The following is a 25,138-nucleotide window of genomic DNA, read 5'->3' as shown; positions in this document are numbered from 1 at the left end:
GAATTATAAATTCCAAGTTTCAACACCTTAATTTTGTTTTTCCCATCACTTTCTCACTTGCCCTCCCTCTCATGTTGAGCTTTATGGTTCTAGGCGTAGCACATTTGTTTTTGGTTGTGTTACCTGGTAGTGCATTAAACTGTAGTTTAACCCATTAACTGAGTTTCAGAACTGATATAATTTAAAACTGAACACCTAGTAACCTGACATTATCCAGACAATCTTACTATACTGTGCTGTATTATACTTATACTGTACATATCATGATTCGAATAGACTGTAAAGTATGGCTCATTCAAAGAAGAAACTTATAATTCTCATTCTTGCAGTTAATTTATATACATTAATTATCCTTGTCTAATATGGTTTACTGAAGCAGACTATTGGGATATCAAAGGAGTACTTCTCTGTGGTCTGAATGAGAAATTGCCCGAACCTTTGGACTGAACCTATGATTTTCAATTTGTACCTCTCTTTGTATTTGCTGTGTAATGGATTCCTTCTATGGAAAAGAAAGATGTGGGCCAAAGGAGTCTGCCTGTAAGAGGTATATTTTAGGGTTGGACTATATTTTATATAGATATTTTGACTGGCTGATTTTTAAGTTATGTCCTGAATTGCCTCATCAGTCAACCTGAATGATGTGAAGACACTTGTATTTTTCTAAGTGCATAAGTCTAAGTGGCAATTCCTATCCATTCAGTTTTATAGCTAAATATACCTGCTGCTATCAACACAGATATTTCTATTATAAAGCTGTGTTCTTGACTGCTGCTAAAATTTCACTTTTGCATTAGTGATATAATGCAAATTCAAGTTTGGGATATCTTGTCTGCATGATAAGATATACTAGTATTCCCACTAACGTTGTTTGGAACAGGAAGCCCATATTGTGATGAATAAAACAAATGATTCCATTATCATTTCTGGCTGCATTGCTGATGCAGAGTTAGAAGAGATCATTAGGCAGACATCAACAAGCATTCATTAGCAAAGAAGTTGATGGGGTCATTAGAGAAGTATATCAGTTCAACAGGAATAAAAGAAAATGTAGATAGCAAAAAAAATCCTCATTTTTTTTAAAAAAAGGTTTGACCACTCATTTAAGTAAATACATATAAAACTGATAAGAGAAAAATCATTTTTCATCTAATGCACAAATACTTCCATTTGTTTTTCTCTTGCAAGGATAGTGGCATAAATGGATTCAGAGAAGATTTATACAAATTAATGATCCATCAGTACTGACCAATTGAGATACATTAACTATTAACATGGGAATGCATCCTCATTCTTAAAATGTCTCCAGCTTTCTATTTTCTGGAAACTGAGAGTGAACAACAGAAAATGTGTCAGTCCATAATTGTTTAATAGCATCTTGAGTGCTACACTCTAGCTTATGCTGAGCTATTGTACTTAGAATCCGACAATTCCTTCTTCCACAGAATTATTATCTACTTTGTAGATATCCTATGTAACTGCATTCAGGAGGAATGTAAGGACAGAAGCAGCAACAGCAAAATAAACATCTTAAAACACAAGAATGTTTCCGGTCACTTAACCATAAAAAGCAGTCTATTATTGAGCTGGAAAGGAAATGTGTATGCATGTGAATGTGTGTATATTCACACATATGTGTCCATGTGCACAAACACATGGCAGCCTAAATGTCAGGATTGCCATGCTGCTGTTCCAGCCATGCTTCACCAGATGCCAGTCTGCCATACAAAATAAGGAGAGATAGCTGTGGAGGTGGATACGGGTGGGGTGTGTCTGTGTAGAGGAAGGGGAATTGAAACAATTCATCATGCTGTCCTCTGAGAGCTTTCAGCCATTCTAAGGTCACGCCATGGAATGCAACACTTTCCAGCCCACTAAGCCAGGGACTGCTACCAAAACAATTTGTTTGAATGTAATTAGATAGAGATAACCAAAAGAGAAGAGGGGGGGGGAAAAGGGAAAAGTTAACCAGATATTTAGTTTAGATCCGGCTTTGCTACATTGTAACCACTTGGCTTTAGTAAAGTATTCTTTCATTAACAATGAATTTGAGAGTCTTTCTTTTCTAACTGACCAAGTTGCAACAGCTGGCATTAAGCCATATCTGCAATAGCAATGTACCCAGAGACTCCAAACTACCATGGAGATTGTGTGAATATTCATTGACACTAATGATTGGGAACTAGAATAGCTCTGGTATGAGAGGGAAAAAACTTTGTTGTTTGGGGTTTTATTTTAATTACTAATGATCCTCCAGTGAGCTACTACCTTGAGATAGTTGTGAGGCTTGTTCTGAGGAGTATGAGAACTATGCGAGATGTTGAGCCAAGCTGGACACATCTCAGAGGAGCCAGACAAAGAGTGCCTATCCTATACACCACATGGTAATTCATAATTTGCAGAAACCCATACTGGATTGTTCATTGGCTGGATCAACAAGGATCACACTAAGTGTTGGAGTTCTTGGACATATAATAATAATAATAATAATAATAATAATAATAATAATAATAATAATAATAATAATAATAATAATAATAATAATAATAATAATAATAATAATAATAATAATAATAATTTATTAAATTTCTAGACCGCCCCCTTTCCCCGGGGGGACTCGGGGCGGTGTGATAAATGGACCACAAGACTCAGGATTGTTGGCAGAGGAACCAGGGCCAGCAGCTGCAGTACTACTTGAAGAAAAATTGTCTACCCATCACAAATATATGAAGATTGAAAACAAATAATGATGTTATTACAAATCAAATGCAACAAGAAGAGGATATCTGAAAAGACTTCATCAGTTCTGGAAAGAACAACATCCAGAATCAGAAATAACAGAACAGAGGCTAGCAGGTCAGTGCTAATTTATAATAGAAAACAGCATTCACAGAAGTAGAATTGGAAGAACTGCCAAGGTCTACCCAGGGCAAAGAAATCAAAGCCTTGCCAGAAGTAACTCAGACTGTAGAGGCAATTCAAGGAGAGTCAGAAGACAGCATAGCTATTGAATCGTTTTCATTCCCAAACCATGCACCCTTTATGCTGCCTTCTCCTTAGGAAGAACAAAGTTCTCAAGCTAAAAAACAAAAGGAATTGAAGCAAATAATAATTGAGTATCTAGAACAGCACAAAAACAACAGAATAAGATTATTTGCTTTGAAGCTGATTACAAAGAAACAATTAGTATAAATCTCCAATTTCAATCAAATCAGAAATGTTTTTAAATCAATCAAACTGAAGAAACTGCAATGAATCAGTCAACATTTGACAAAGAAATAGTGCAGTTTTGGGCACAGGAATGGGACAACCTAAAGAAATACAGCAAGGCTGCAGGTTGAATAAAAGAAATGAATAAGAATAAAAAGAAGCTGAAACGAAAGAATTCACAATAATTGCAGAAAAAGGTAAGGAAGATCAAGAACTGGTCAGCACCAATGAAGATGAACTGCATGCTTTTGGTTGAGAGCTGCTTTTTGGCTTTTGTTTGCTGCTAAATTGTTTGTATGTTGCTAAATTGCCAAGCAGTTTAGCAAGATACTGCAAAGAGGTGAAATTGTAAGGTGACCAACTTTTTTACGATGAAAAGGAGGACAAAGCATGTTCTATTGTCCAAAATGCTAAGTTGACCAACTTTTTTACAATGAAAAGGAGGACAAATAAATTGGAAAAAATATATCGTAAATAAAAGAAATATTTTATTCATTGCAACAATAATACACTAAAATATGATATATGCATAATAAAAACATTTGCAACATTTTATATTGTAATTATGCTTACATGCCTGTTAATTATTATTAAAATGAGTACTTTTCCATTGAATTAATATTTTTTGTCAATGTATTATCTTCTAACAATATATTGGAAATATCTGAACAAGAAATATCCTTCATATTGAATTTTACAGCAAGTGCTGCAGCTAGAATATCAACATTCAATCTCGATTTCTCACTTGTCGAAAAATCATTGCCAATTGAAAAACACTCTTTCAACTGCTGCATTAGTTCCAGGGCAGCACAACGTAAATTGAACAAGTATAAATAAATGTTCACATGGAATATGTTCATTTTTGAAATGGCTGAAAATATCCACCCATCTTTTATCAATTTCAACATGTTGATTTTCCCATTGTATTAATTTTTCAGAATTTAAATATACATTCAGTCTTCTAATTTCTTCAAAGAGACAATTGTCGTCTATTTTAATGTCTAACATAACACTTTTGACTAAAAAGGGCCCAAATGGGATGCCATAGAGCCAGGGAAAGTGGGTGGGGCCACCTGCGATTTCCACTACTGGTTCCACTACTGGTCTGAACCGGTAGAATACCACCACGGTTCCATCAATTTAAAAATGTTGTATTATTGGACCCAGAAAGCAGGCCTTTCCATCCCAGCAGCTGTCCTTTGGAACAGCATACTTCCTGAGATTGAATTCATCCCAAACCTCTTGGCCTTTCAAAAAACCATAAGACACCCCCACAGGGATGTGTGTGTCAGAGGGTTTATTGGAGCCAGTGGGGCATTCTTAGTTTTTTAATTTTGTAAAATCTTGACAGTCATTATGACTGTTATATTAGTTTTTGGTTTTTGTCTTTATTTTACTTTCTTTTATATGTTATTATCTGCTCAGAGTCACAATGGTGATATGGGCATATATGAAATCTAATGTGATGGTGATGATGATGGTGGTGATAGTTTCTGTATGTTTTTAAGACTTCCCTGAAAATAAGAAATTATCAAAGCAAATCTCATTAGACTATTCCCTCTGAGGTACTACTCATCATCTCAGAAGTAGGGAGTTCTAATATTTTTTAAAAAAACATCATAAATCCAGTTGACTATCTGAAGTGATAGACATTATTTTTTCTTATAATTCTTAGTCTTCATGCATAGATTTGGCTGTTGTGGCTAACTTCATATTCAACCTACTATCATGCTGTCATGATTAGAATTACTAAAAGCCATTTGAATTTGACACTATTCATTCAAGACATTAGCAATGAGTATTGTCATGTAAATCATGATCATGGAAATAATTTTAACCTCATAGCATAAATGTTTACTACATAGAATATATATTCCAAATAATATAATGCATATCTTCATTTTCTCTTGGATTTTCCAAAACTCCTATGTAAATATTAATTTCATAGCTTTTCAAAATGTATGATTTAAAGCCTGTCCAACTGCATCATGGGTCCTCAAACTATGGCCCGGGGGCCACATGCGGCCCACCAAAGCCATTATGCTGGCCCACGTAGGACCACAAGGCTTCCCTGCCCACATTGCCCCACCCACCCTTCTGCTGAGCGCAGGACTTACCTTCATGAGCCCCACGCACTGGAACTGAACAGTAAGGCCAACAATTTTGGCCTGCAGACATATTCTGGAGGTGGTGGAGGTGAAAAACGGGCAAAAATGGCCCATTTTTGCCTGTTTTTGGCCTGCAGAATGCTTCTGGAGGTGGAGGGGGTGAAAAACAGGGCATACAGATGTCCCAAGAGGCCAAAGAAATGGGCAAAAACAGCCCATTTTTCACCTCCCCACCTCCAGAAGATAGACAAAGAGAGATAGAGATTAGAGAGATAGAGGGAGAGAGAGACAGAAAGAAAGAGAGAGAGACAGAGAGAGACAGAGAGATTTCTCAAGCTCCTGGGGGCTTAGAAGAATTGCTGCAAAACTAAGTTTTCTGAAATGGACCACTAGACTCCTAAACAACTGAAAAAACAGTCTAGTAAAAAGAAAAGTCAACCAAAAGAGCAACATGCAAACAAAAGCAAATAAAACACTCCCAGGAGCAAAATAAATTAAAGTTTAATTTGTGTGCATTGTTCAATGGTCTGTTAAATTGGCCATGCCCACCTAGTCACATGACCACCTAGCCACACCCACCCAGCCGGTACCGGCTCCCCAATAGTCTGAGGGACCGTGAATTGGTTCCTGGTTTAATAAGTTTGAGGACCCCTGGACTACATGAAAGACTGTGCTGAGATTTCATGGATATGAACGAACAGCAACTTGTGGCTTTCCCCTGCAATTAGATGTTGCAATTTTGTTGTTATCATTGTTTTTATTAAACAGCTGGATTACTTGAGAGACTGCCTCTGTCCTGTGATTTCTGCCTGGCCAATACGATAGAATAAAGTGGGTGTACTCTTAAGTCTCCTCAGTTAAAGAGTGTAACCTTTTGGGACTCAGGAAGCATGCCTTCCCTGTAACCATCCCATCCCACCTAGAAGGAGTTTTTCCTAAGATCTGAGTAACTCCCCTCCTGATGATGTTCTGGGAGTCCTTGAAAAACTGGCTGTTCTCCCAGGCCTCTGGGTAGGGTGATGGACACCTCTGTTTAAAATATGTTGCCCAGATCAAAATTGTAAAACAAGCATTTTGTAATTGTTTTCAATTAATTGTGGTATATTCTTATTTGTAAGATGTTTTATGCCATTTTTTTTTTACTTTGTGAGCTGCCCAGAATTGCACAGCATTAAAACTGAATTAATAAAAAAATAAAGTAGATTTCTATATTTGGGTAAAAATACTTCAGAGTCAAAACATTGGCCAGATAAGATTTTCAGCCAATGGGAGTTCAGTACTCATTATTGTTCTTTGTATCTGTCCTTCATTAGAGGGGAGGGAAGCAAAATAAATGGTTCACAGGAAAATAAATCCTGATGAAGCTGCTCAATCTTAGTATTTTTTCTTGGGGAATTAAGATTTTCTTATTGTAATACTTAGCTCTATTTTCATTTTAACCTTCAAGCTGGTTCCGATTCTTCTGATTCTATTAAACATTTATTTTATTGTTTGTTAACTGTTGCTTGTTGCTTCCTGTATTTCATAAATTTAATTTTGTAGCATACATGTACTTTTTGTTTTAAGCTGCGAGAATATTAGTACTTACACTGAGCAGCTTGGGTTTACTTCTTGTATTATTTCTTGTGATGGTATATAAAAGCAAATCAATTAGTAAAACAAAATACTGTATTTGAAATTTGTGCAACGATGAAAATGAGAATTCAATAAATGATAAATTTATGCTAATAGAATATTGTAATCAGATATGCTTAATATATCTTTTAAACTAAATCCTTGTGTACTTATTTACATTGGAATTGTGTTTGGGAAAATCAAATTACCTGGCTTGACCTAACTCCCTGTCGTTGTTCTCATAGTTGTTGTTTACAACTCAAACAGTACTCAGTCTCAATTCACAGATTTAATATAAACAGTTAACAACGTGACTTCAGAAAGGCTTACACTGATTCAAGGCAAAATGCAACCAACCTAGCAGTTCCAGTTCTTTTTACCCCTATTCACTCAAAATTAGTTTGTATACAAATGTTTAGGCTTATCACTTTGATGGATTCTTTGTATGAACACAGCCATTATTTATCTTTCCCTATTAACAGAATTTTCATTTGACTTAACATCACATCATATTTTCAGATAATGTGCATCAAATACCGCACAACAACCTAAAAAGAGATTAATTAAAACACATGCTTATTCCAATGCCCATAGGTGCTGTCTGTTGATAATGCTGATTTTACAGTAAGGCAGAGTGCACTATCCATAGGCTTTAATTTGGGACGTTACAAAGTTGTAAAGAATACTGTAGTAAGAAGTATTATTTATTGCAATGAATAAGGATATACATTCAATTTTGCAGCTACAAATATTGTTGGCTGTATAGATACAAAGATAATCAGGAAAATGATTAAAGCCTGGGAATGGGGCACCTTGTCAGTCAACAGGAGTGCTGATTTACCACCATCTTATCAGATATCTAGGAGCTGAGGACTTAGCCGGACAAGAAAACAACAGCCAATTGCCAGCCATCATCACACAAATTAACCAATAGGAAGAGACCACATAAATATAATGCATAGGATAGCCCAAATTCCACATTCCAATAGAGATAAGTTCCTTGAGGGTGGGCTCCGGCATGAGTTGGAAAACTCAGAAGACTAAACCTCTGGTCCTGGTGACTGACCCAGATTATTTAGATCCATCACTTTTATTTTGTTCATATTAAAGAATCTGATTTTCCCTAGTTTCTTCTTTTACCAGCAGCTCAATAATCTCTACCCTGTGATGCCATTTGAAAAAAACTACTATGAAATGGCAACTTGTTGGAAAGACTCTGAGGAATTTAAGGAGCTGTATTGTGTTTGTAGTGCATACTATTCTTATGATTTCCTATCTCCCAAGAGCAGGCGAAAGTGGTAAACTTCTGAATTCCATATATATATAAAGCTCATTGATTCCTTTTCTAATGCAGTACCTGCTTAGCTTGGCCAAAGCACCCAGAAATCCTCTGTTATTTGCATTCAATTAAATTTCATGTGCTTATGGCACTTGTTTAAAATGTTGCCTGTTTTGAAAGCTTACAGCAGTATATAGTAGTTTACAATTCACACCTTTCTTTGCAGTAAGTCCATGTCTGCAAAGGGATTAGTAAAACAATCAACTTCTCATGTATGCATGTGATGAATATTCACAAAATACCCATTTATAAGAAGGCAAAGTAGTATGGTTCTTTCCTTGCAGTCCTCTATTTCCACAGGATTATATCTTCCAATCCTTTATCTACTTTTTGGGAAGGCGTACATAATGCCAAATTAAACACTGAGCTGCAGATATGTATGATTTTACTTTCTAAGAATGCTTATGTCAGGGGTGTCCAAACTTGGGAACTTTAAGACTTGTGGACTTCAACTCCCAGAATTCCCCAGCTGGCTGGGGAATTCTAGGAGTTGAAGTCCACAAGTCTTAAAGTTCCCAAGTTTGGACACCCCTGGCTTATGTGGTTTATATGGACCGAAAGACATTGCTGAAAATAAAGGTGGTGATGGTGGCTGATGCATTGTAGTCTAGCTTATTTTTTATTTTTATTTTATTTTATTTATATCCTATCTTTATTATTTTTACAAGTAACTCAAGCTGGTGAGCATATCCAGCACATCTTCCTCCTCCTATTATCCCTACATCAATAACTCTATGAGGTGAGTTGGACTGAGAGAATGACTGGCCCAAACTCATTCAGTTGACTTTCATGGCTAAGACAGAACCTGCCAATTTTTTAGCTTGATACTAAATCACTAGACCAATTACTATTAAAACAGGTGATTTTTTAAAAAATACATAGGTAAAAATGTGAAGTGAGCCAAGGAAGAAGACTATAGGCATCAGTGCTCATGGCACAGGTTGTCTATCCCTGTGTTCGATTATTATTCTTACTGTTATTTAAAATGAGCAAGTTGTGTAAGGGTATCACAAACCTTATTATAAGGCATCTATTTACTTTACTTAGGGTCAAGTTATGTTCAGAAATGGAGAGAGGATGGGGACCATCAAATTCACACAGTTTCAAGGTAGGTGATGGATATTTATTTATGCCTTGCACTATATTATTGCACTATATTATTATGACTGTGGATTTCAATTTGAAGATATAGTATACTTCGCTTTGTTTTATACTTTATGATGACATGAAAGTAAAAGGATATATGGCAATAAAATTTAGTGGATTACATAGCAATAAAAGAATATCTTTTTAAAAATAAATAGGATCATTTATGTTAGAGACTGAATAAAAAAATAATGTTAAAGAATAGAAATATGGTAGGCTATTTTTTTATTCCTTCTGAAAAGTGAAATAAAATTTGCAATTTAGAATAGTTGCTCTAGTAGAATTTCTTTCTTTCCTCTTCTGCATCCTCCTTCCTCTTCTTCCTTTTGCCTTTCATTTAAAGCAATGGCATATTTTGATAGCCAAATATTGATGAAAATTGTAATAGTACAATAGCTTGGATTCATTTTTGCAAGAGTATATATTCAAGAGAAGATACATAATTTAAACCTGACACTTTCCAGATGTGTTGGAATTGGAGTGTCAAGATTTCCCAATGTATTTGGATGGCATTAGTTTGGCAAAAGTTGCCTTAAATTATCCCATTTGTGGAAGGTTTATTATAATCATATATAAGAATCATGCTTTTAATATGCTACATTCCTGTGTCATACTTAGAAAATGTACTGTACAGATATATAGAACTGCAGATTTTTAAAAAAATGATTAACAAATAATTAGCATTATCAGATAGAAAACTAAAATGTAGGCACGGAAAGGATTAAAGCATCAGTTATCTGTATTACAAATGAAAAATTAATTAATTTAATTATATTTGAATATTTCCATCAATGAATTATCTATGTCCTTTTTAAGCCTTAAGAATTATTGAATTTACTTAGAATTATTAAGCAAAAGTGCATTTAATGATTTTTTAAACTCATTGATAAGTTTATTTATTTATTCAATTTCTATAATCATTAATCTCAGCAAACAACACTGAATGGCTCACAATTGAAAAAACATATATTACAGTTAAAATCTTAAAAACATTTTAAAATAATAAAAACATTAAAATTTCATATTCAAGTACATACAAAGGAAGACATCTGGCCAGTTAACAATATAGCCAGGTAGCAGAACCTTGGCACATGTAGCACCCCAGTCTCAGCAGTGTAGCCAAGTTTTTAAAGCTTTATGGAAGGCTAACAGGGTTGGGGCCATTCTAATCTCTGAAGGGAAGATGTTCTACACAGCAGGGGCTGCTGCAGAAAAAACTCATCTTCTAGTCCCTGTTAGCCAACATTCTTCGGCTGATGGGATCTGCAGCATGCCCATCCTATCTAATCTGGTCGGAAAGATTGAAACACTGGAAAAAAAGGTGATCCCTCAGGTACCCTGGCCCCAAGCCATGTAGGGCTTTATAGGTAACCACCAGCACCTTGAATTGCATCTGGAAAAACACACTGGTGCAACTCATGCAGGAGTGATGTTACGTGTGTCATATATCTGGCACCAGTAATTACCTGCGAGAATTTAAAAATTAAGAAGGAAATAAAAATGACAATTCCAGAGAGTAACAATTTCTTTTTGTTAGACTTACAAAGGAGGCTGTTTAAATTATTGGAGAAATTCATAACAAGGATCCACAATCATCTGAATAAAGAGAAAGATTGTATTTTTTAAAAAAAGGAATACAAAGTTGGTTTATAAGACCAGGTTAAAATGGAACATGTTATTTGTCATTCTTTTTAGAGGCTGATGTCTGGACTGGAAAAATGTGGCATATTGGATTTGCAGGCATTTAATATGATGTTTTCTCCCTTACAGTTACTTTATGTACCCTAATTTGGTAGCATTTAAACTGGCTCTGTATCTAATTATCTTTTTACTTTAAGAAAGTTTTGTTAATTGGTTTTTAAAGGAGTAATTATCCTTCTTTGTTATGTTAAATGTTGATATTTTTAAAGTTAGGATTCTGGGATTACTTAATATTTTCTAAATATGGATTTGTTTAGAGTTTAAAGTCGAGATATAGATGTATTTAATTGGATATATTATTATTTGGGATAGTTTTCTTTGGAACTTTTGGTATTTTAGATGGAAAACAGGCTTGTTTTTTTTAAAGGGGAAATGGTCCCTCTTTGTCATATTAAACTTTATTTTTTTGTTTATACTAGGATGTCAGGACCACTTCATGTCTTTCAAATGGGGTTCGTCTTACTGCTAAAATTGAGATGTGGAATGTTAAGTTTTATATGTGTTAATTAATGTTGTTGTTTTGCAGCTCTGTTTGGATTTTTGCTGATAATTGGATTGTAAAAGATACTACTTATTTTATTTGTCCATTGTTAAGAGATGAGTTATGGAATGAAGAGTTTTATATTTGTTAATTAAGAGGAGCTGAAGAAATTATGAAATTGATTATACATAGGATGAGGGTGAGAAGCTACTTTTGTAGGGGGATTCTTTTTACTTTTTTTGCTTTCTTTTTTTCTTTTTTTTCTTTCTTTTCTTTTCTTTTTTTACTTTGTACTATCTTTTATTGTTGGAACTAAAACTTTTAAATAAATATGAATAAATTTATAAATAAAAAATAAATATCATAGAAAACAAGGCAGAAGTCACTCTATAAGTACCAGGAATAGGGCTTACATTAATCCCAGGTCTATTTACCGACTGTGTTTCTCTACCTATTCAAATAAAAAAGGATCATATTCTCAGTACAACACCAAGTGTGTTATGTAGCTGAATCTATTTAGGTACCCACATTCTATAATAACATGATGAATTCCACTGTCTCTAAAGAAACAAGCTGAAGAGACCATTCCTGATTTTTCATCATCAGATTTCTGTGAGGACAAGAATTATGAATCAGAGTATGAAGTAAGTCTAAATCCTTTGGCCAAAAATGACCTTCCCATGAAAAACTCTTTATTCAGATCACTTGCTGTATTATCGTCACAGAAATCCTAACACCCAGGCCATTCCCTATAAAGCAAGCAAGAAATCAAACCAGTGTTGGTGAAAGATTATTCCAAGTTTCAGCTCACATGAGCAACGGATTTGCTTTTAGGGAATGCTAAGCTATTGCATTAATTTATGAGAATGAAAGCAGAATCTGCTTTGCCAAATGATGAAAGAGTTCAGACAGCGAAATATATTTTCTTATGTTTTTCGTTTTATGCAGAGTTTGAAATGTGTCCCAAAGCAAATTTGCAGCTAGCATAAAATAAGGGATCGGCTTCATGTGATTGTGTCTTTTAAGTTAAGGATAAGGACTAATATGCAAGACTTGAAGGCCTATACCCCAAAATTCAGTTCTCAAAGTCTCCTCTCCTAATTATCAGAAATAGCAGGAATATCTGAAAGCAATATTCTCCCAGACCCTACCTCCTTGGTTGCTTGCAAGCCCAGTTCAGTTTGGTCCTTTGGTGGTACTCTTCAAGGAAGATAGAGTAGAATTACTTGCATGCACTCCAAATACAACCTAGCAGTTCGAAAGCATGTAAAAATGCAAGTAGAAAAATAGGAACCACCTTTGGTGGGAAGGTAACAGTGTTCTGTGCACCTTCGGCATTTAGTGATGTCGGTCACTTGACCATGGAGACATCTTCGGACAGCGCTGGCTCTTTGGCTTTGAAACAGAGATGAGCACTGCCCCCCTAAAGTTGGGAACTACTAGCACATATGTGCGAGGGGAACCTTTACCTTTACTTTACTCCAAATGAAGCACCTGCAAGGTTGGCTCTCTCAGAAAAGATATGCTTGAAAGCCATCTTTGTATTTTGAAACAGATCTCCTTGGGAAACCAAATGATGTCCTTGAAGGAGGTTGAATTTCAGGCCCTGTTTGTTTGTTTATTGCACATATTTCTATAAGTCCCTACTTCACAATAAATTGAAGGTGGGTGGTGTAAAATGCTAAATTAAAAATACATAAGAAACAATCAGAATTTTAAAAATAATATAAAAAGGTACCTAAAACAAGAGAGGATTAGAATAATTCTATAAAGGAACCATTGCAAAATCTCTCCAGCCCCTAGAAGATCCCAGGCCAGATAACATAGTCAGTTCTTGAGAGGTTTGTAGAATGTTGGGAGGGATGGAGTTAATCTCACTTCTGGGGGAAGAAGATTCCACAAGGTAGGCACAGCAATAGATAAGCCTCCCCTCCGCTCCTGGGACACCCCCTCCCCAAATGTAATTTCATTGCAGATGGGACCCACAGCATGCCTTCTCTACCTGAGGAGATGGGCCAGGCAGGTGTAATCAGGGAGAGGCATCCTTTAGAAAACCCAGCCCCATGCCATAAAGGGGTTTAAAGGTCAAAACTTTGAATTGGACCAGGAAGCAAACGGGCAACAGTGCAGCTTGCAGAGCTGAGATGTAACATGTATCATTCTAGGGGTACATATTATATAGGGGCTACAATTCCATGTAAGAAGTATATATATTCCCCCCCCCCCCCCGTACCTTTCACAGCATCTTTCTCAGTTTTTTTCTTTCTGGGATTTCAGCCAAGTTGATAGGATATATGAAAATATTATGAATGGGCTTTGATTAGTGCTAGTTAAAATCCAAAAGATGTAGAAGACATCTCGTAAGGAATCTGCCTAGAGAAACTGCAAACTATTTCTCTGCATGAAAAATAATTAGATAGATAGAAAATACTGAGGATTGTTTTACATGTGCATGAACATTCTCTGCTTTCTCTACAGATTTAATTTTCAGCTTAGTTCATGAACCAATTCCACATAAAAGCATTGTTCTGCTGTGATTTGAAAATTAAGTTTATGGTGTTAATAGCTCCATCAGCATTACAACTATTGCTTGATGCTTTCACTGTGAAAGGATCTGATCCACCTTTTTCATTGTTTGGTTTTCTCATTTCTGTTTCTAACTCTTAGAAATATATTTCAGTTCAGGAAAAGGGCACCAATTTTTATGTTATTTTTTCTCTTTTGTTTAATGCTTCCGCTTTTTTGTAGTTTTCTAATTTGCTGCCCATATGAAAGACTCCCTAAATGTGCTGTGTTTTTTCTTCAGTAAGTCAGAAAGTAGGAGGAAGAACCTTCTAATTTTTATTGAATTGTTCCATTGTTATATATCGTCATAATCGAGTGAGAACTACAAAGTTGATGCTCTGTGAAATAAATTGACTTTAAAGCGCATAATTCTTTTTTGAGTTGAAGTAAACTTACTTTTGACTTCCAAAACACTGGACATGCATTACTAATATAAATATGGAGCATAAATATAAAATTTAAGTCCACTGAACTCATTGACTTTACTTAACTTTCTGTGAATTCATATTGAATGTGCTTTTTAAGCTATTTTAAATTTAAATTTATTTTTTACATGTATTGCTATTTATTGATTTTACACTTTAAATAACAGGTGAGATATTACAACCAATTAAAATAACCACAATAAAGAGAAACAGATTTTTTTTAAAAAAGTAATAAAAACAGCACAATATGTTTGGAGTGAATCAAACCCATACAAATATCATCAAAATAAGCTCATCCAACAGCCCAACTTTCCCAATACTTTGGAAAGATCCTGATGTTCAGTATTTTTTAGGAAGCTGGCAAGGTCAGGACCATCCTAATCTCCCAAGGGTGGAGGTGGGGGTATATACTGTTCCATAGGGCATTTGAAGATGCAGAGAAAATGTGCTCCACAGATCTCATTTGATGGTATTAATATGAAGGATCTGGATCATGCCCACTTTTCAGATTTTATAGGGAGCATAATTGGAGATAAGCTGTCCTGTAAATAACCTGCAAGGCAGACCAGACTAAAAAATATTCTGTATAGGTCAGATTACTATATAAATATAATACATTCATCATCAACAACTATAATAATAGAATCTCTTAAGTCTTGATGTACTTCCTCTCTCCCAAAGTTTATCTTTGTATGAACTAGGGAGGGGCTTGTCTGAGATGTTTTCTCAACATGGTTTGTTGGCCTGGGCTCAAGCCCTGCTTATCTGACCATTGCCTTAGTAGTGGCATCTCCTCCTGTCTTTTCAGCCCATTCCCTATGCTTTCTATATAACCCACCTGTATGACACACACAGTTTTATAGATGATATCCAGCATCATGAATTGCAGATGGAAGTCTGCTAAGAGCAAACACAGCTCACAAAGTAGGTGTTACATGGGTGTATGCCTATAACTACCTGCACCACTGTCTTCTGGACCAGGTATGGCTCCTGTATTGTCTTCAAGGGCAGTTCTATATAGAATGCATTGCAAAAATGCCTACAGGCCCCAGAATGAGTGATAGTGAGTAGGGCATCTGTTTTGCTCAGAGTCCTCTGTGTGTCTCCCATGGAATTATGCCCCTCCTCCCAAAGTCTCCAGTTTGAGATTACAGGGATTTCAGCCTATAATCTGAAAGCCTGGGATTCTAATGAGTTATGTTATTAGGCTTTGTATTATTAGCCTTTCTCAGGGTTTTTTTTTTTCACTATTGAAATGCAAGTATATTTAATTGACACTTCCCTGCAGGGGAAGATCTGTAGTGGTTAAATTAAAGAAAAGTTCCCTTAATTTTTTTTTTACCACTACTTGCATTATAGAAAAAATATGAAAAGGACAATCCAGAAGTGACAATAAATAACTGAAAAGAACAATATAAATACAGTGCATAGCTACATACATGAAATGAAAACATATTAATTCATTATATAACTAAAATCATTAAAAAGGAGATTGTTGATAAACAATTGCTATATTGCTATTGGTAATGAATTCTACAGTGACGTGCGGTGAGGTTTATGGCTGGTGAGGCTGGTGACGTTATCAGGAAGGCGGGGAATGGGACCATGTGTGCTGGAGGCTCAGGCTGCCTCAGCCTCCAGCACACATGATCCCATTCCCCACCTTCCTGAGCGTGCTCCGCCGGCTCGCGCTCCGCAGTCCTCGAAAGCGACTGGGGAACGACAAGAACCTTCCTGCCTCTGCTGGACTTTGCGTGCTCCTCACGACTGCATATTGCAGTTGCGAGGAGCGCGCAAAATCCAGCAGAGGCAGGAAGGTTCTCGTCATTCCCCAGTCGCTTTCGTGCCTTCGTCATCCGGGAGCGCCGACAACATTTCTGCCTCCGCAGCTCCTGGGCGCGGCCGGACGGATGTATATAATATAATGCCTCCCCTGCCTCCCCTGACCGCACGTCCCTGGAATTCTATGATGTTCCTATGATGAAAAATCAAAACTTGAATTAAGACATAAATTCAGAGACAACTTGTTAAACAGCTAGCATGTTAGATATGCCTTAATTTGTAAAATAGATTATAGTTCATTTGTGAAAAAAAATAGTTCATTCCACAGAACAATTACAAAATGATTCAGAAATATTTCAGGTCTTGCAGCAGACTTCTTCGCTATTCTTAGAGCAACTCATCCTTTTTTCAGATTTGTGTATGAACCTGGAAAAAGATGTGATTGCTTTATTTCTTTATTTTCTCTTAATTTCTCCCTGGATGCGTCTAGCAACTTTGAATCATAATAAAACTATATTAAGAAAAATAGATTTGGCAATAACAAACAATTAAACCAATCATATTGGAAATAAAAACAGCCATTAGTACAAACTTAAATGAGTTTCAGACCCAGGAAACTACAGACCAGTCAGCATAACATCAATACCTGAGAAGATACTGAAAAAGTTAATAAAAAACAGATCTGGGAACATTGAAAAACAAATAACTAAAAGCCAGCACAGATTTGTTAAAAACAGATCATGTCAAAACAATCTTATTTAATTCTTTGACAAAATGACTAAATTAGTAGACCAGCGAAATGCTATGGACAAAGTATTCTTAGATTTCAGCAAAGCATTCAACAAAGTAGACCACAACCTACTTCTTAGTAAGCTAGAAAAAATGTGGTATAGACAGCATCACCACCAGATGGATTTGCAAATGGCTGACAAATGAGTAGTCTTAAATGGTACAACATCTACATGGAGGGAAGTAAGCAGTGGGGTACCACAAGGTTCTGTCTTAGGCTCAGTACTCTTCAATATCTTCATAAAAGACTTAGATAAAGGAATAGAAAGGGAACTCATCAAATGTGCAGATGACATTAAACTGGCAAGAATAGCCAACACTCAGAAGGAAAGCTCAGGATCCGAAAAGATCTTGAACAATGGACCCTATCCAATAAAATGAAATTTAATGTGGAAAAAAGCAAGGTTTTCACTTAGGTAGGAAAAACCAAATGTACAAGTACAGATTATGCAAAACCTGGCTCAAAAACAGTAACCGTAAGAAGGACCTTGGAGTCTTAGTGGATGACCAAATAAATATAAGCCAGCAATATGTGACAGCAGCCAAAAAAGCTAATACAATCATTGGTTATATAAACAGAAGCACAGAATCAAAATCACATGAAGTATTAGTACTGCTTTATAAACCCTTGGTAAGACCATACCTGGAATTTTGCATCCAGTTTTGATCACATTACAAAAGAAGATGTTGAGACTTTGGAAAAAGTGCAAAGTGCAGAAAAAGAGCAACTGATGATTAAAGGCCTGGAGACTAAAACATATGAAAGACGGTTGCAGGATTTGGGTTTAGCTAATCTAGAGAAAAGGACTAGGAGGGGTGTGATAGTAGTATTCCATTATTTAAGAGGATGCCCCAAAGAGGAGGGAGGTCAATTTATTTTCCAAAGCACCAGATGGCAGGACAAGTCACAACGGATGGAAACTACTCAAGGAGAGAAGCAACCTGGAATTAAGGAGAAACTACCTAACAGTGAGGACAATTAACCAGTGGAACACTTGCTGTCATAAGTTTTTAGGTTGCATTTAAAGGTAATCAAAGAGGTTGGTGCCTGTAAGGTAATTTTGAAAGAAACACCCCAAAACTCTGGTTATTCTATGGGAGGCTCTGGGCTTAGTTGATTCTAAGAAGACTTTCTTTGTTAGTAACACTCACAAAACATGCTACTACCTGTGCTGCCACCTGTGCTGCCCATGTTTACCACTAGGGCTTATGTTTTGGGTAGGGCATATATCCCCCCCCCCAAAAAAAAATCAGGTTAGGACTTATTTTCGGGAAAACACGGTAAAAAAAATGTGCTACAAAATCCACATTAAAAAAAAATTCACAGAGAAGCCTGCAGAAAGACTGTATTAATAAATAATAAATAAAGATGTGCTGTTCATGTGAAAGGTTAGAAAACATTTTAAACACATTTAAGAAGCACACAGTTTTATATGGTGATTTCTTCCTCCTGTCCTACACCCCCACCCCATCAAAGTTGCTACTGAAGCTTATGAAGATTCATTTAACTGATGATAATGTAAACCTATGTTGCCTATCCAATTGGAATACAAATGTATGGTTCATTGAGTAATTGGGTTTATATTGTCAAAGCTACATGCACAGTGCTCCTTCCTCCTATTTAGCAACTCTGTGAGGTAAGGAAGTCAGAGGGCACCTGAGCTTCTGTGATGAAAGGTGGATAAGGATATACCACAGGTCTCTTCATTTTCTGTCCAATACCACTGTACCACACTGGTGTACTTTTAAAAGCAATCATATACTCTACAAGTACTATATAATCAAAAGGGACCATAGTGAATTTAAAAAGATTTGCACTTTAGATAGCTTGGTTTTATTTCTTATTATATGTGTGGTATTTTCTTGTTTTTATTAATACAGCACTGAGCATTTGAGTAGTAATCCAAAATTAAGACTTACGTTGTTTCTCATTATAAAACAAATACAAGCTCGCTATGCCGAGCTATGGGTGGGTGAAGCTTTTCCTGACATTTTTTTAGCTGTTCAAAAGGTCAGCATAAAAAATGTTCTAATACAAAGCAGTTCTTGTCTGACTTTGCTAATGTGACATTTGGAGCAAGGTTGTGTCAGTGTGATGTGACAGCAGGCTAACATTTCCTGGCATTAACAAATAACATGAGGTCTAGCAAGGAGAAGAAAACCATTCACAACCCAATAAATCCTGCAGCTTCTCATCTAAGTGTGGAGAAAATCTTAGCTAAATATAGCATTTTAAATGTTAACACCCCGAGCACAGTCCAATCGATCTTGGATTCTCGCTTTAGTGGGTCAAATCTTATCTCCCAGATAGCTCTACAGTATTTAGGAGATCGTTTTATCGAATGTTCAATTTGCCAAGTGGAAAGGAGATGGTTTAGAATATTAGCTATATAAATTATTGGGTCCAAAGTGCTACAGCCTGCATGTCTCCTTTGTTTTTGCCCATCCTGTAAGGTCAGACTGACCAGCATCTTCTTGCTCCCATTCATTAAGCAATATCACCTGAAAGAATCTAAAAAGCATGCTTTCCTGTTTGTAGCACCTGTACTCTGGAACAGCATCCCTTCCCAGTTATGAATTGCCCTATCTCTTCTTTCTTTTAAAGAAGCTTCGAAGACCTGTTTCCCCGGGGTTTAGGTTAGGGTGAGTTATGGACTACCTTTGTGAGAAGTTCTCATCTGTTCCATTGAGATTACCATCTTCCTTTTCTGTTGTTCTGTTTCTTTGGTTTTCAGTTATTCTGCTCCTAGTCTCATCAAGATATAGGGCGACTTTAGGGTAGGACCAAAGCAGTTTACATTTGAGAGCAAATCATTCTGCATTCTGCACTGTGTGTTGCACTGATTCACCATCAATGCCTGTAGTTGTTCAAGATTATTTTTTTTTAAGTATTAATGTTTAGGCATATGGCCTCTTCATGGTGATTTACCTTAGTTTGACACTGCAACCATGAAATGAGCTTTTAATATATTTTTAATGTTTATATATTTTGGCAAAGCTTGAGGCGACGCACAGAAAAACAAGGCAACCATTTAAAAAGCATCTTAAATCTAAGATTTTTATTATACTTTCACCAGAAAAAGGTATTCTGTGCATCTATAATAAAATCAACTACCATGAGCTGTCAGAATTCATAATAATAAAGGCTGTGGGCTCTGCTGGATATATGGAGAAAGAGTATGAAAAAAGTTCTATCCCCCTTTGTTTCTGGCAAAAGGAAATCACCTGTCACCACAGATCACACTGACATATTGAGATATTTCATTGAGAATCAGGTTTGACAAATTCAAGGTGCTGTCCAAAGAGCTATCAGTGTTTGTATCAAATTTTACTTATCTTTTCTTAATATTTGAATGAAATAAACTTTAAGCACCCATAGTGCCAAATGAAAAGAATTGCTGGATATTCTTCCAATTGATATGACTAGAATTTTTCCATCTTCCACAAGTGCGCCTCTGAAGTGATAACAGTTTCTAAAAAATGATGGTAACATTTCAGGCTGCATAAATAGTTAATGAGGAAAGTAATTATAGCTGGGATCCTCAGAAAACTGAACTGTTTCATTCTCTGCTGTAAAGAAGGAACTTCTCTTTTTGAGTTTACTCAGCATAAATCTCTAACTGGAGCAAAGCCATGATTGAAGTGTGCTGTCCAACTAAATATATCAATGGATTGGCCTTTAGGCTTTTAACACAAAGCAAAATTATTCCCTAAATGCAAGCTGTCAGTCTGAAGAAATCAATTTCTTGCCTTCTTTAGCTCTCTTTAAGTCAGCACTATACCGGATATGTATACTGGCTTTAAATATATTGAATGCCAGTAGACATATCCCAGAACAATAGAATAGATAAATAGTTGGTGTTCGTTGTCCCCATCCTGCACCACCAATGGCCCATTGCTATCCCCAAAGTGTGTTCAATTAGCACTTGCTCCCTTTCTGAAGAAAAAACATAGAAGAAAATACACATCTCCTGCTTTGCAATGGAATTCCAATTCAGCAGGTTAACCAATTCAAATGTCTTGGGTTTCTGGTGGAAAAATAAAAAAAAAACAGCATCAAAACCAGAAGCTCACAGCAGAATTAGCCAGACTGCTCCACCCTTCGGAACACAAACTGGTCTCTGTGGAAAAAACAAAATATTTTAATGAAATCAAATATGTATGCAAATCTTTCCAGGCACTAGTACTGACATTCTTGCTGTATGCTTTGAGATAAGAACACTGTTAAAAACAGACCAAAATAATCTTTATATTTTCTTAATGTGGTATCTACAGTACATACTGGCACGACTGTCTTAAGAATGATAACATCATACTGAGATGCTATGAATAACCGGCAGTTATAGATGAAATATAAGAATGCAAATTCAGATGGTTTGGACGTATATGAAGAATGGCAGAACATTGCATGCTTCCCCAGACTACTGTGGACAACGTGGTCCAGGAAACAGCAACAAGAATATGTTGGCAAAGCAAATTTAAGACCTTTTGAAAACCTAAGCCCTATTTGAATAATGTGAAACAAGCAGTCCTCAGTCAGAATGCATGGAAACCTGTTACAGGAAATAGGTTCCAGAGGAGGAAAAAGAGATCGGTGATACATACATACATACATACATACATACATACATACATACATACATACATACATACATACATAGTCTATATATATAAACTATATATACAATAAAATACAATAGCAGAGTTGGAAGGGACCTTGGAGGTCTTCTAGTCCAAACCCCTGCCTAGGCAGGAAACCCTATACCACTTCAGACAAATGGCTATCCAACATCTTCTTAAAAACTTCCAGTGTTGGGGCATTCACAACTTCTGGAGGCAAGCTGTTCCACTGATTAATTGTTCTAACTGTCAGGAAATTTCTCCTCAGTTCTAAGTAGCTTCTCTCCTTGATTAGTTTCCACCCATAGCTTCTTGTGCTGCCCTCAGGTGCTTTGGAGAATAGTTTGACTCCCTCTTCTTTGTGGCAACCCCTGAGATATTGGAACACTGCTATCATGTCTCCCCTAGTCCTTCTTTTCATTAAATTAGACATACACAGTTTCTGCAACCGTTCTTCATATGTTTTAGTCTCTGGTCCCCTAATCATCTTTGTTGCTCTTCTCTGCACTCTTTCTGGAGTCTCCACATCTTTTCTACATCGTGGTAACCAAAACTGAATGCAGTATTCCAAGTGTGGCCTTACCAAGGCATTATAAAGTGGTATTAACACTTCACGTGATCTTGATTCTGTTTATGTAGCCTAGAACTGTGTTGGGGTTTTTGGCAGCTGCTGCACACTGCTGGCTCATATTTAAATGGTTGTCCACTAGGACTCCAAGATCCCTCTCACAGTTAACTACTACCGTGTGTCGCCGAAAATACGACACGTCCTCATAATACAGCCATGGCACATTTTTTCTGGTGGGCAAAAATATAAGCCCCCCCCCCAAATATAAGCCCCTGGACAACCCCCCACCTCCAGCCAGGCAGAACGCCACTCACCAACCTAGCAGTATCCCGAAGGTGCCAAGCCCCAGGAACCTGGAGGGAGGCGAAGGTGATCGTGTTGCTTGGTGCCTTCAGGATACCGCTAGGTTGGTGAGCAGTGCTGTGCACAGCTGAAGAGGGGGTTGCCGGGCGGCTGCTCTCTTGCGAGCAGGCTCCCAAAGAGCCGGGCACAGCCTCATGGGCGAATGGCTGGGTTGCGCTGCCGCAGCAGCGCAACACAACAGCCATGAAGCGACCACGCTTACAAGCAGCCACCCTGCAAACCCTCTTTGCAGCCAGGCACAGCGCCATTCACTGACCTAAGGGTATCACCAAGCCGTGAGTGCCTGTTTGTCACCGCCCGGCTCCTGTGGCTTGGCACCTTCCAAATTCCAGTGAATGGCGCACTGCACGGCTGGAGAGGGGGATTGCGCGAGCGGCTGTTCCAGTCTCACTCACCCACCTCCCAATGCATGGCCCAGCTCTCATTACGGAGCCATGGCACTGCCGCCGCCCTCGCAGCCTGGCTTTTTCTGCAGCTTCCAACCCGAGTCTTTCGGCAGTGGCCACTCTGGGCGCCCGCTCTATGGTTGTACGCTCTGCAGGCAGCTGGCCCACAACCATAGAGGGTGCGCCCAGAGCAGCCACTGCCGAAAGACTCAGGTTGGAAGCTGCGGAAAAAGCCAGGCTGGGATGGCAATGGCGGTGGAGGTGCCCTGGCTCTGTAATGAGAGCTGGGCCATGCATTGTGAGGCTGGGGGGTGGGTGAGCAAGAGTGGCACAGCCGCTCATGCAACCCCCCTCTCCAGCCGTGCAGAGCATCATTCACTGGCATTTGGAAGGCGCCAAGCTGCGGGAGCCGTGCGGCAGCAAACAAGCACTCACGTGGTTTGGAGATACCCCTAGGTCAGTGAATGGTGCTGAGCCAGCTGCAAAGAGGGTTTGTTGGGTGGCTGCTCGTAAGCGTGGTCGCTTCATGGCTGTTGTGTTGCGCTGCTGCGACAGCGCGACACAGCCATTCGCCATGAGGCTGTGCCTGGCTCTTTGGGAGTCCGTTCGCAAGAGAGCAGCCGCCCGGCAACCCCAAAACAATAAACCCTCCCAACACATAATAAAGCCCAAGCCATATTTTGTAGGTAAAAAGAAAATAAGATCCTGTCGTATTTTTGGGGAAACACGGTATCGAGCAAGGTACTACCTATACTGTACCTGTGCGTTTCGTTTTTCTTGCCTAAATGTAGAACCTTACTCTTTTCACCATTGAATTTCATTTTATTAGATAGTGCCCAATGTTCAAGTTTGTCAAGATCCTTCTGTATCTTAAGCCTATCTTCTGGAGTGTTGGCTATTCATGCCAGCTTGGTATCATCTTCAAATTTGATGAGTTCCCCATTTATTCCCTCATCCAATTTATTGATGAAGATGTTGAAGAGTACTGGACCTAAAACAGAGCCTTGGGGTTCTCCACTGCATACTTCCCTCTATGTAGATGCAGTTCCATTGAGGACTACACATTGAGTGTGGTTTGTCAGCCCGACAATATATAGAAAATACAATCCCAAGAAATGGTTAAACTGCTTGTTTTAAAGCTGCCTTTAAGAATCCCCATATGTATTCTTAAATAGGAACAAGTTATAGGTGTCCTGTTCTATCTTTGCAGACCAATTATATGGGTTTTTTTTTTGCCATTGTGGCTTATTTGGCCAATTATCTTCTGATAAGATCCCTGATCCTTCAAACTGCTGCCTTCACCTTGCAATCTCAGATTATCTAAGGGGATATGGTTTCAGGCAGTGGTGGGTTTCTATTTATTTGACTACTGGTTCGTTTGTGCACTCGTGCAACACTTCTGCGCATACGCAGAAGCATCCAGGTGGGTGGGCGGAGCCTCCCGCCACCGCCACTATCGGTTTGCTTGATCCAGGGTGAAGTGGCAGAAACTCACCTCTGGTTTCAGGTATCTGGTTTTGCCCACTCCTTTCTCCCATCACTACTAGAATGCTCTCTCTTAACCATCTTCCCTTTGCCTATCTGACTCGTCTCCCTCCCAGCCTCCCATTTCCAAGACATTGTGAACCATCCACATTGAACCTCAACAATTCCAGAATTATATAATCTTAACTTCATAATGCTTATTCTAGCTTTGCATTTAACTGCTTTTTCTTTCATTTAAAATAAGGAACTTTGGGGAACTTGTCTTTTTGAAAGAAAAAAATCTTTCTCTTTGTTATGTTAATTTTTAGAATTTTGCTCCTATTAGGATATTGGGATTACTCTATATTTATGAAATATAGATGTGTTTATAGTTTAGAATGAAAATATGGAAGGGATATAGATAATCTTCAATTTATGACCACAATTGAGCTAAAATTTCCATTGCTAAGTGAAGCAGTTGTTAAGTGAGTTTTGCTCCATTTTACAACCATTTTGCCAGAATTATTAAATGACTCATGCAGTTGTTAAGCAAATCTGGCTTCTCCCATTGATTTTG

At 37.5% G+C, this 25,138-nt stretch overlaps 1 protein-coding gene across 1 annotated transcript in view; it reads left to right on the top strand.

Annotated features, from left to right (window-relative positions):
• The window catches only part of GABBR2 (gamma-aminobutyric acid type B receptor subunit 2), a 379,869-nt gene that overhangs the window by 178,193 nt on the left and 176,538 nt on the right, over positions 1 to 25,138 (top strand). Inside the window, exon 8 of the mRNA XM_081953377.1 lies at positions 9,319 to 9,379. Within this exon, the coding sequence (XP_081809503.1) occupies positions 9,319 to 9,379 (61 nt within the window). The remainder of the gene's footprint in view (positions 1 to 9,318; positions 9,380 to 25,138) is intronic.

This window comes from Natrix helvetica, assembly GCF_964273705.1.
Source record: "Natrix helvetica genome assembly, chromosome: 4".
Lineage (NCBI taxonomy): Eukaryota > Metazoa > Chordata > Lepidosauria > Squamata > Natricidae > Natrix > Natrix helvetica.
Note: the sequence above shows the minus strand (reverse complement) of the source record. Positions and strands in the feature narration are given on the sequence as shown.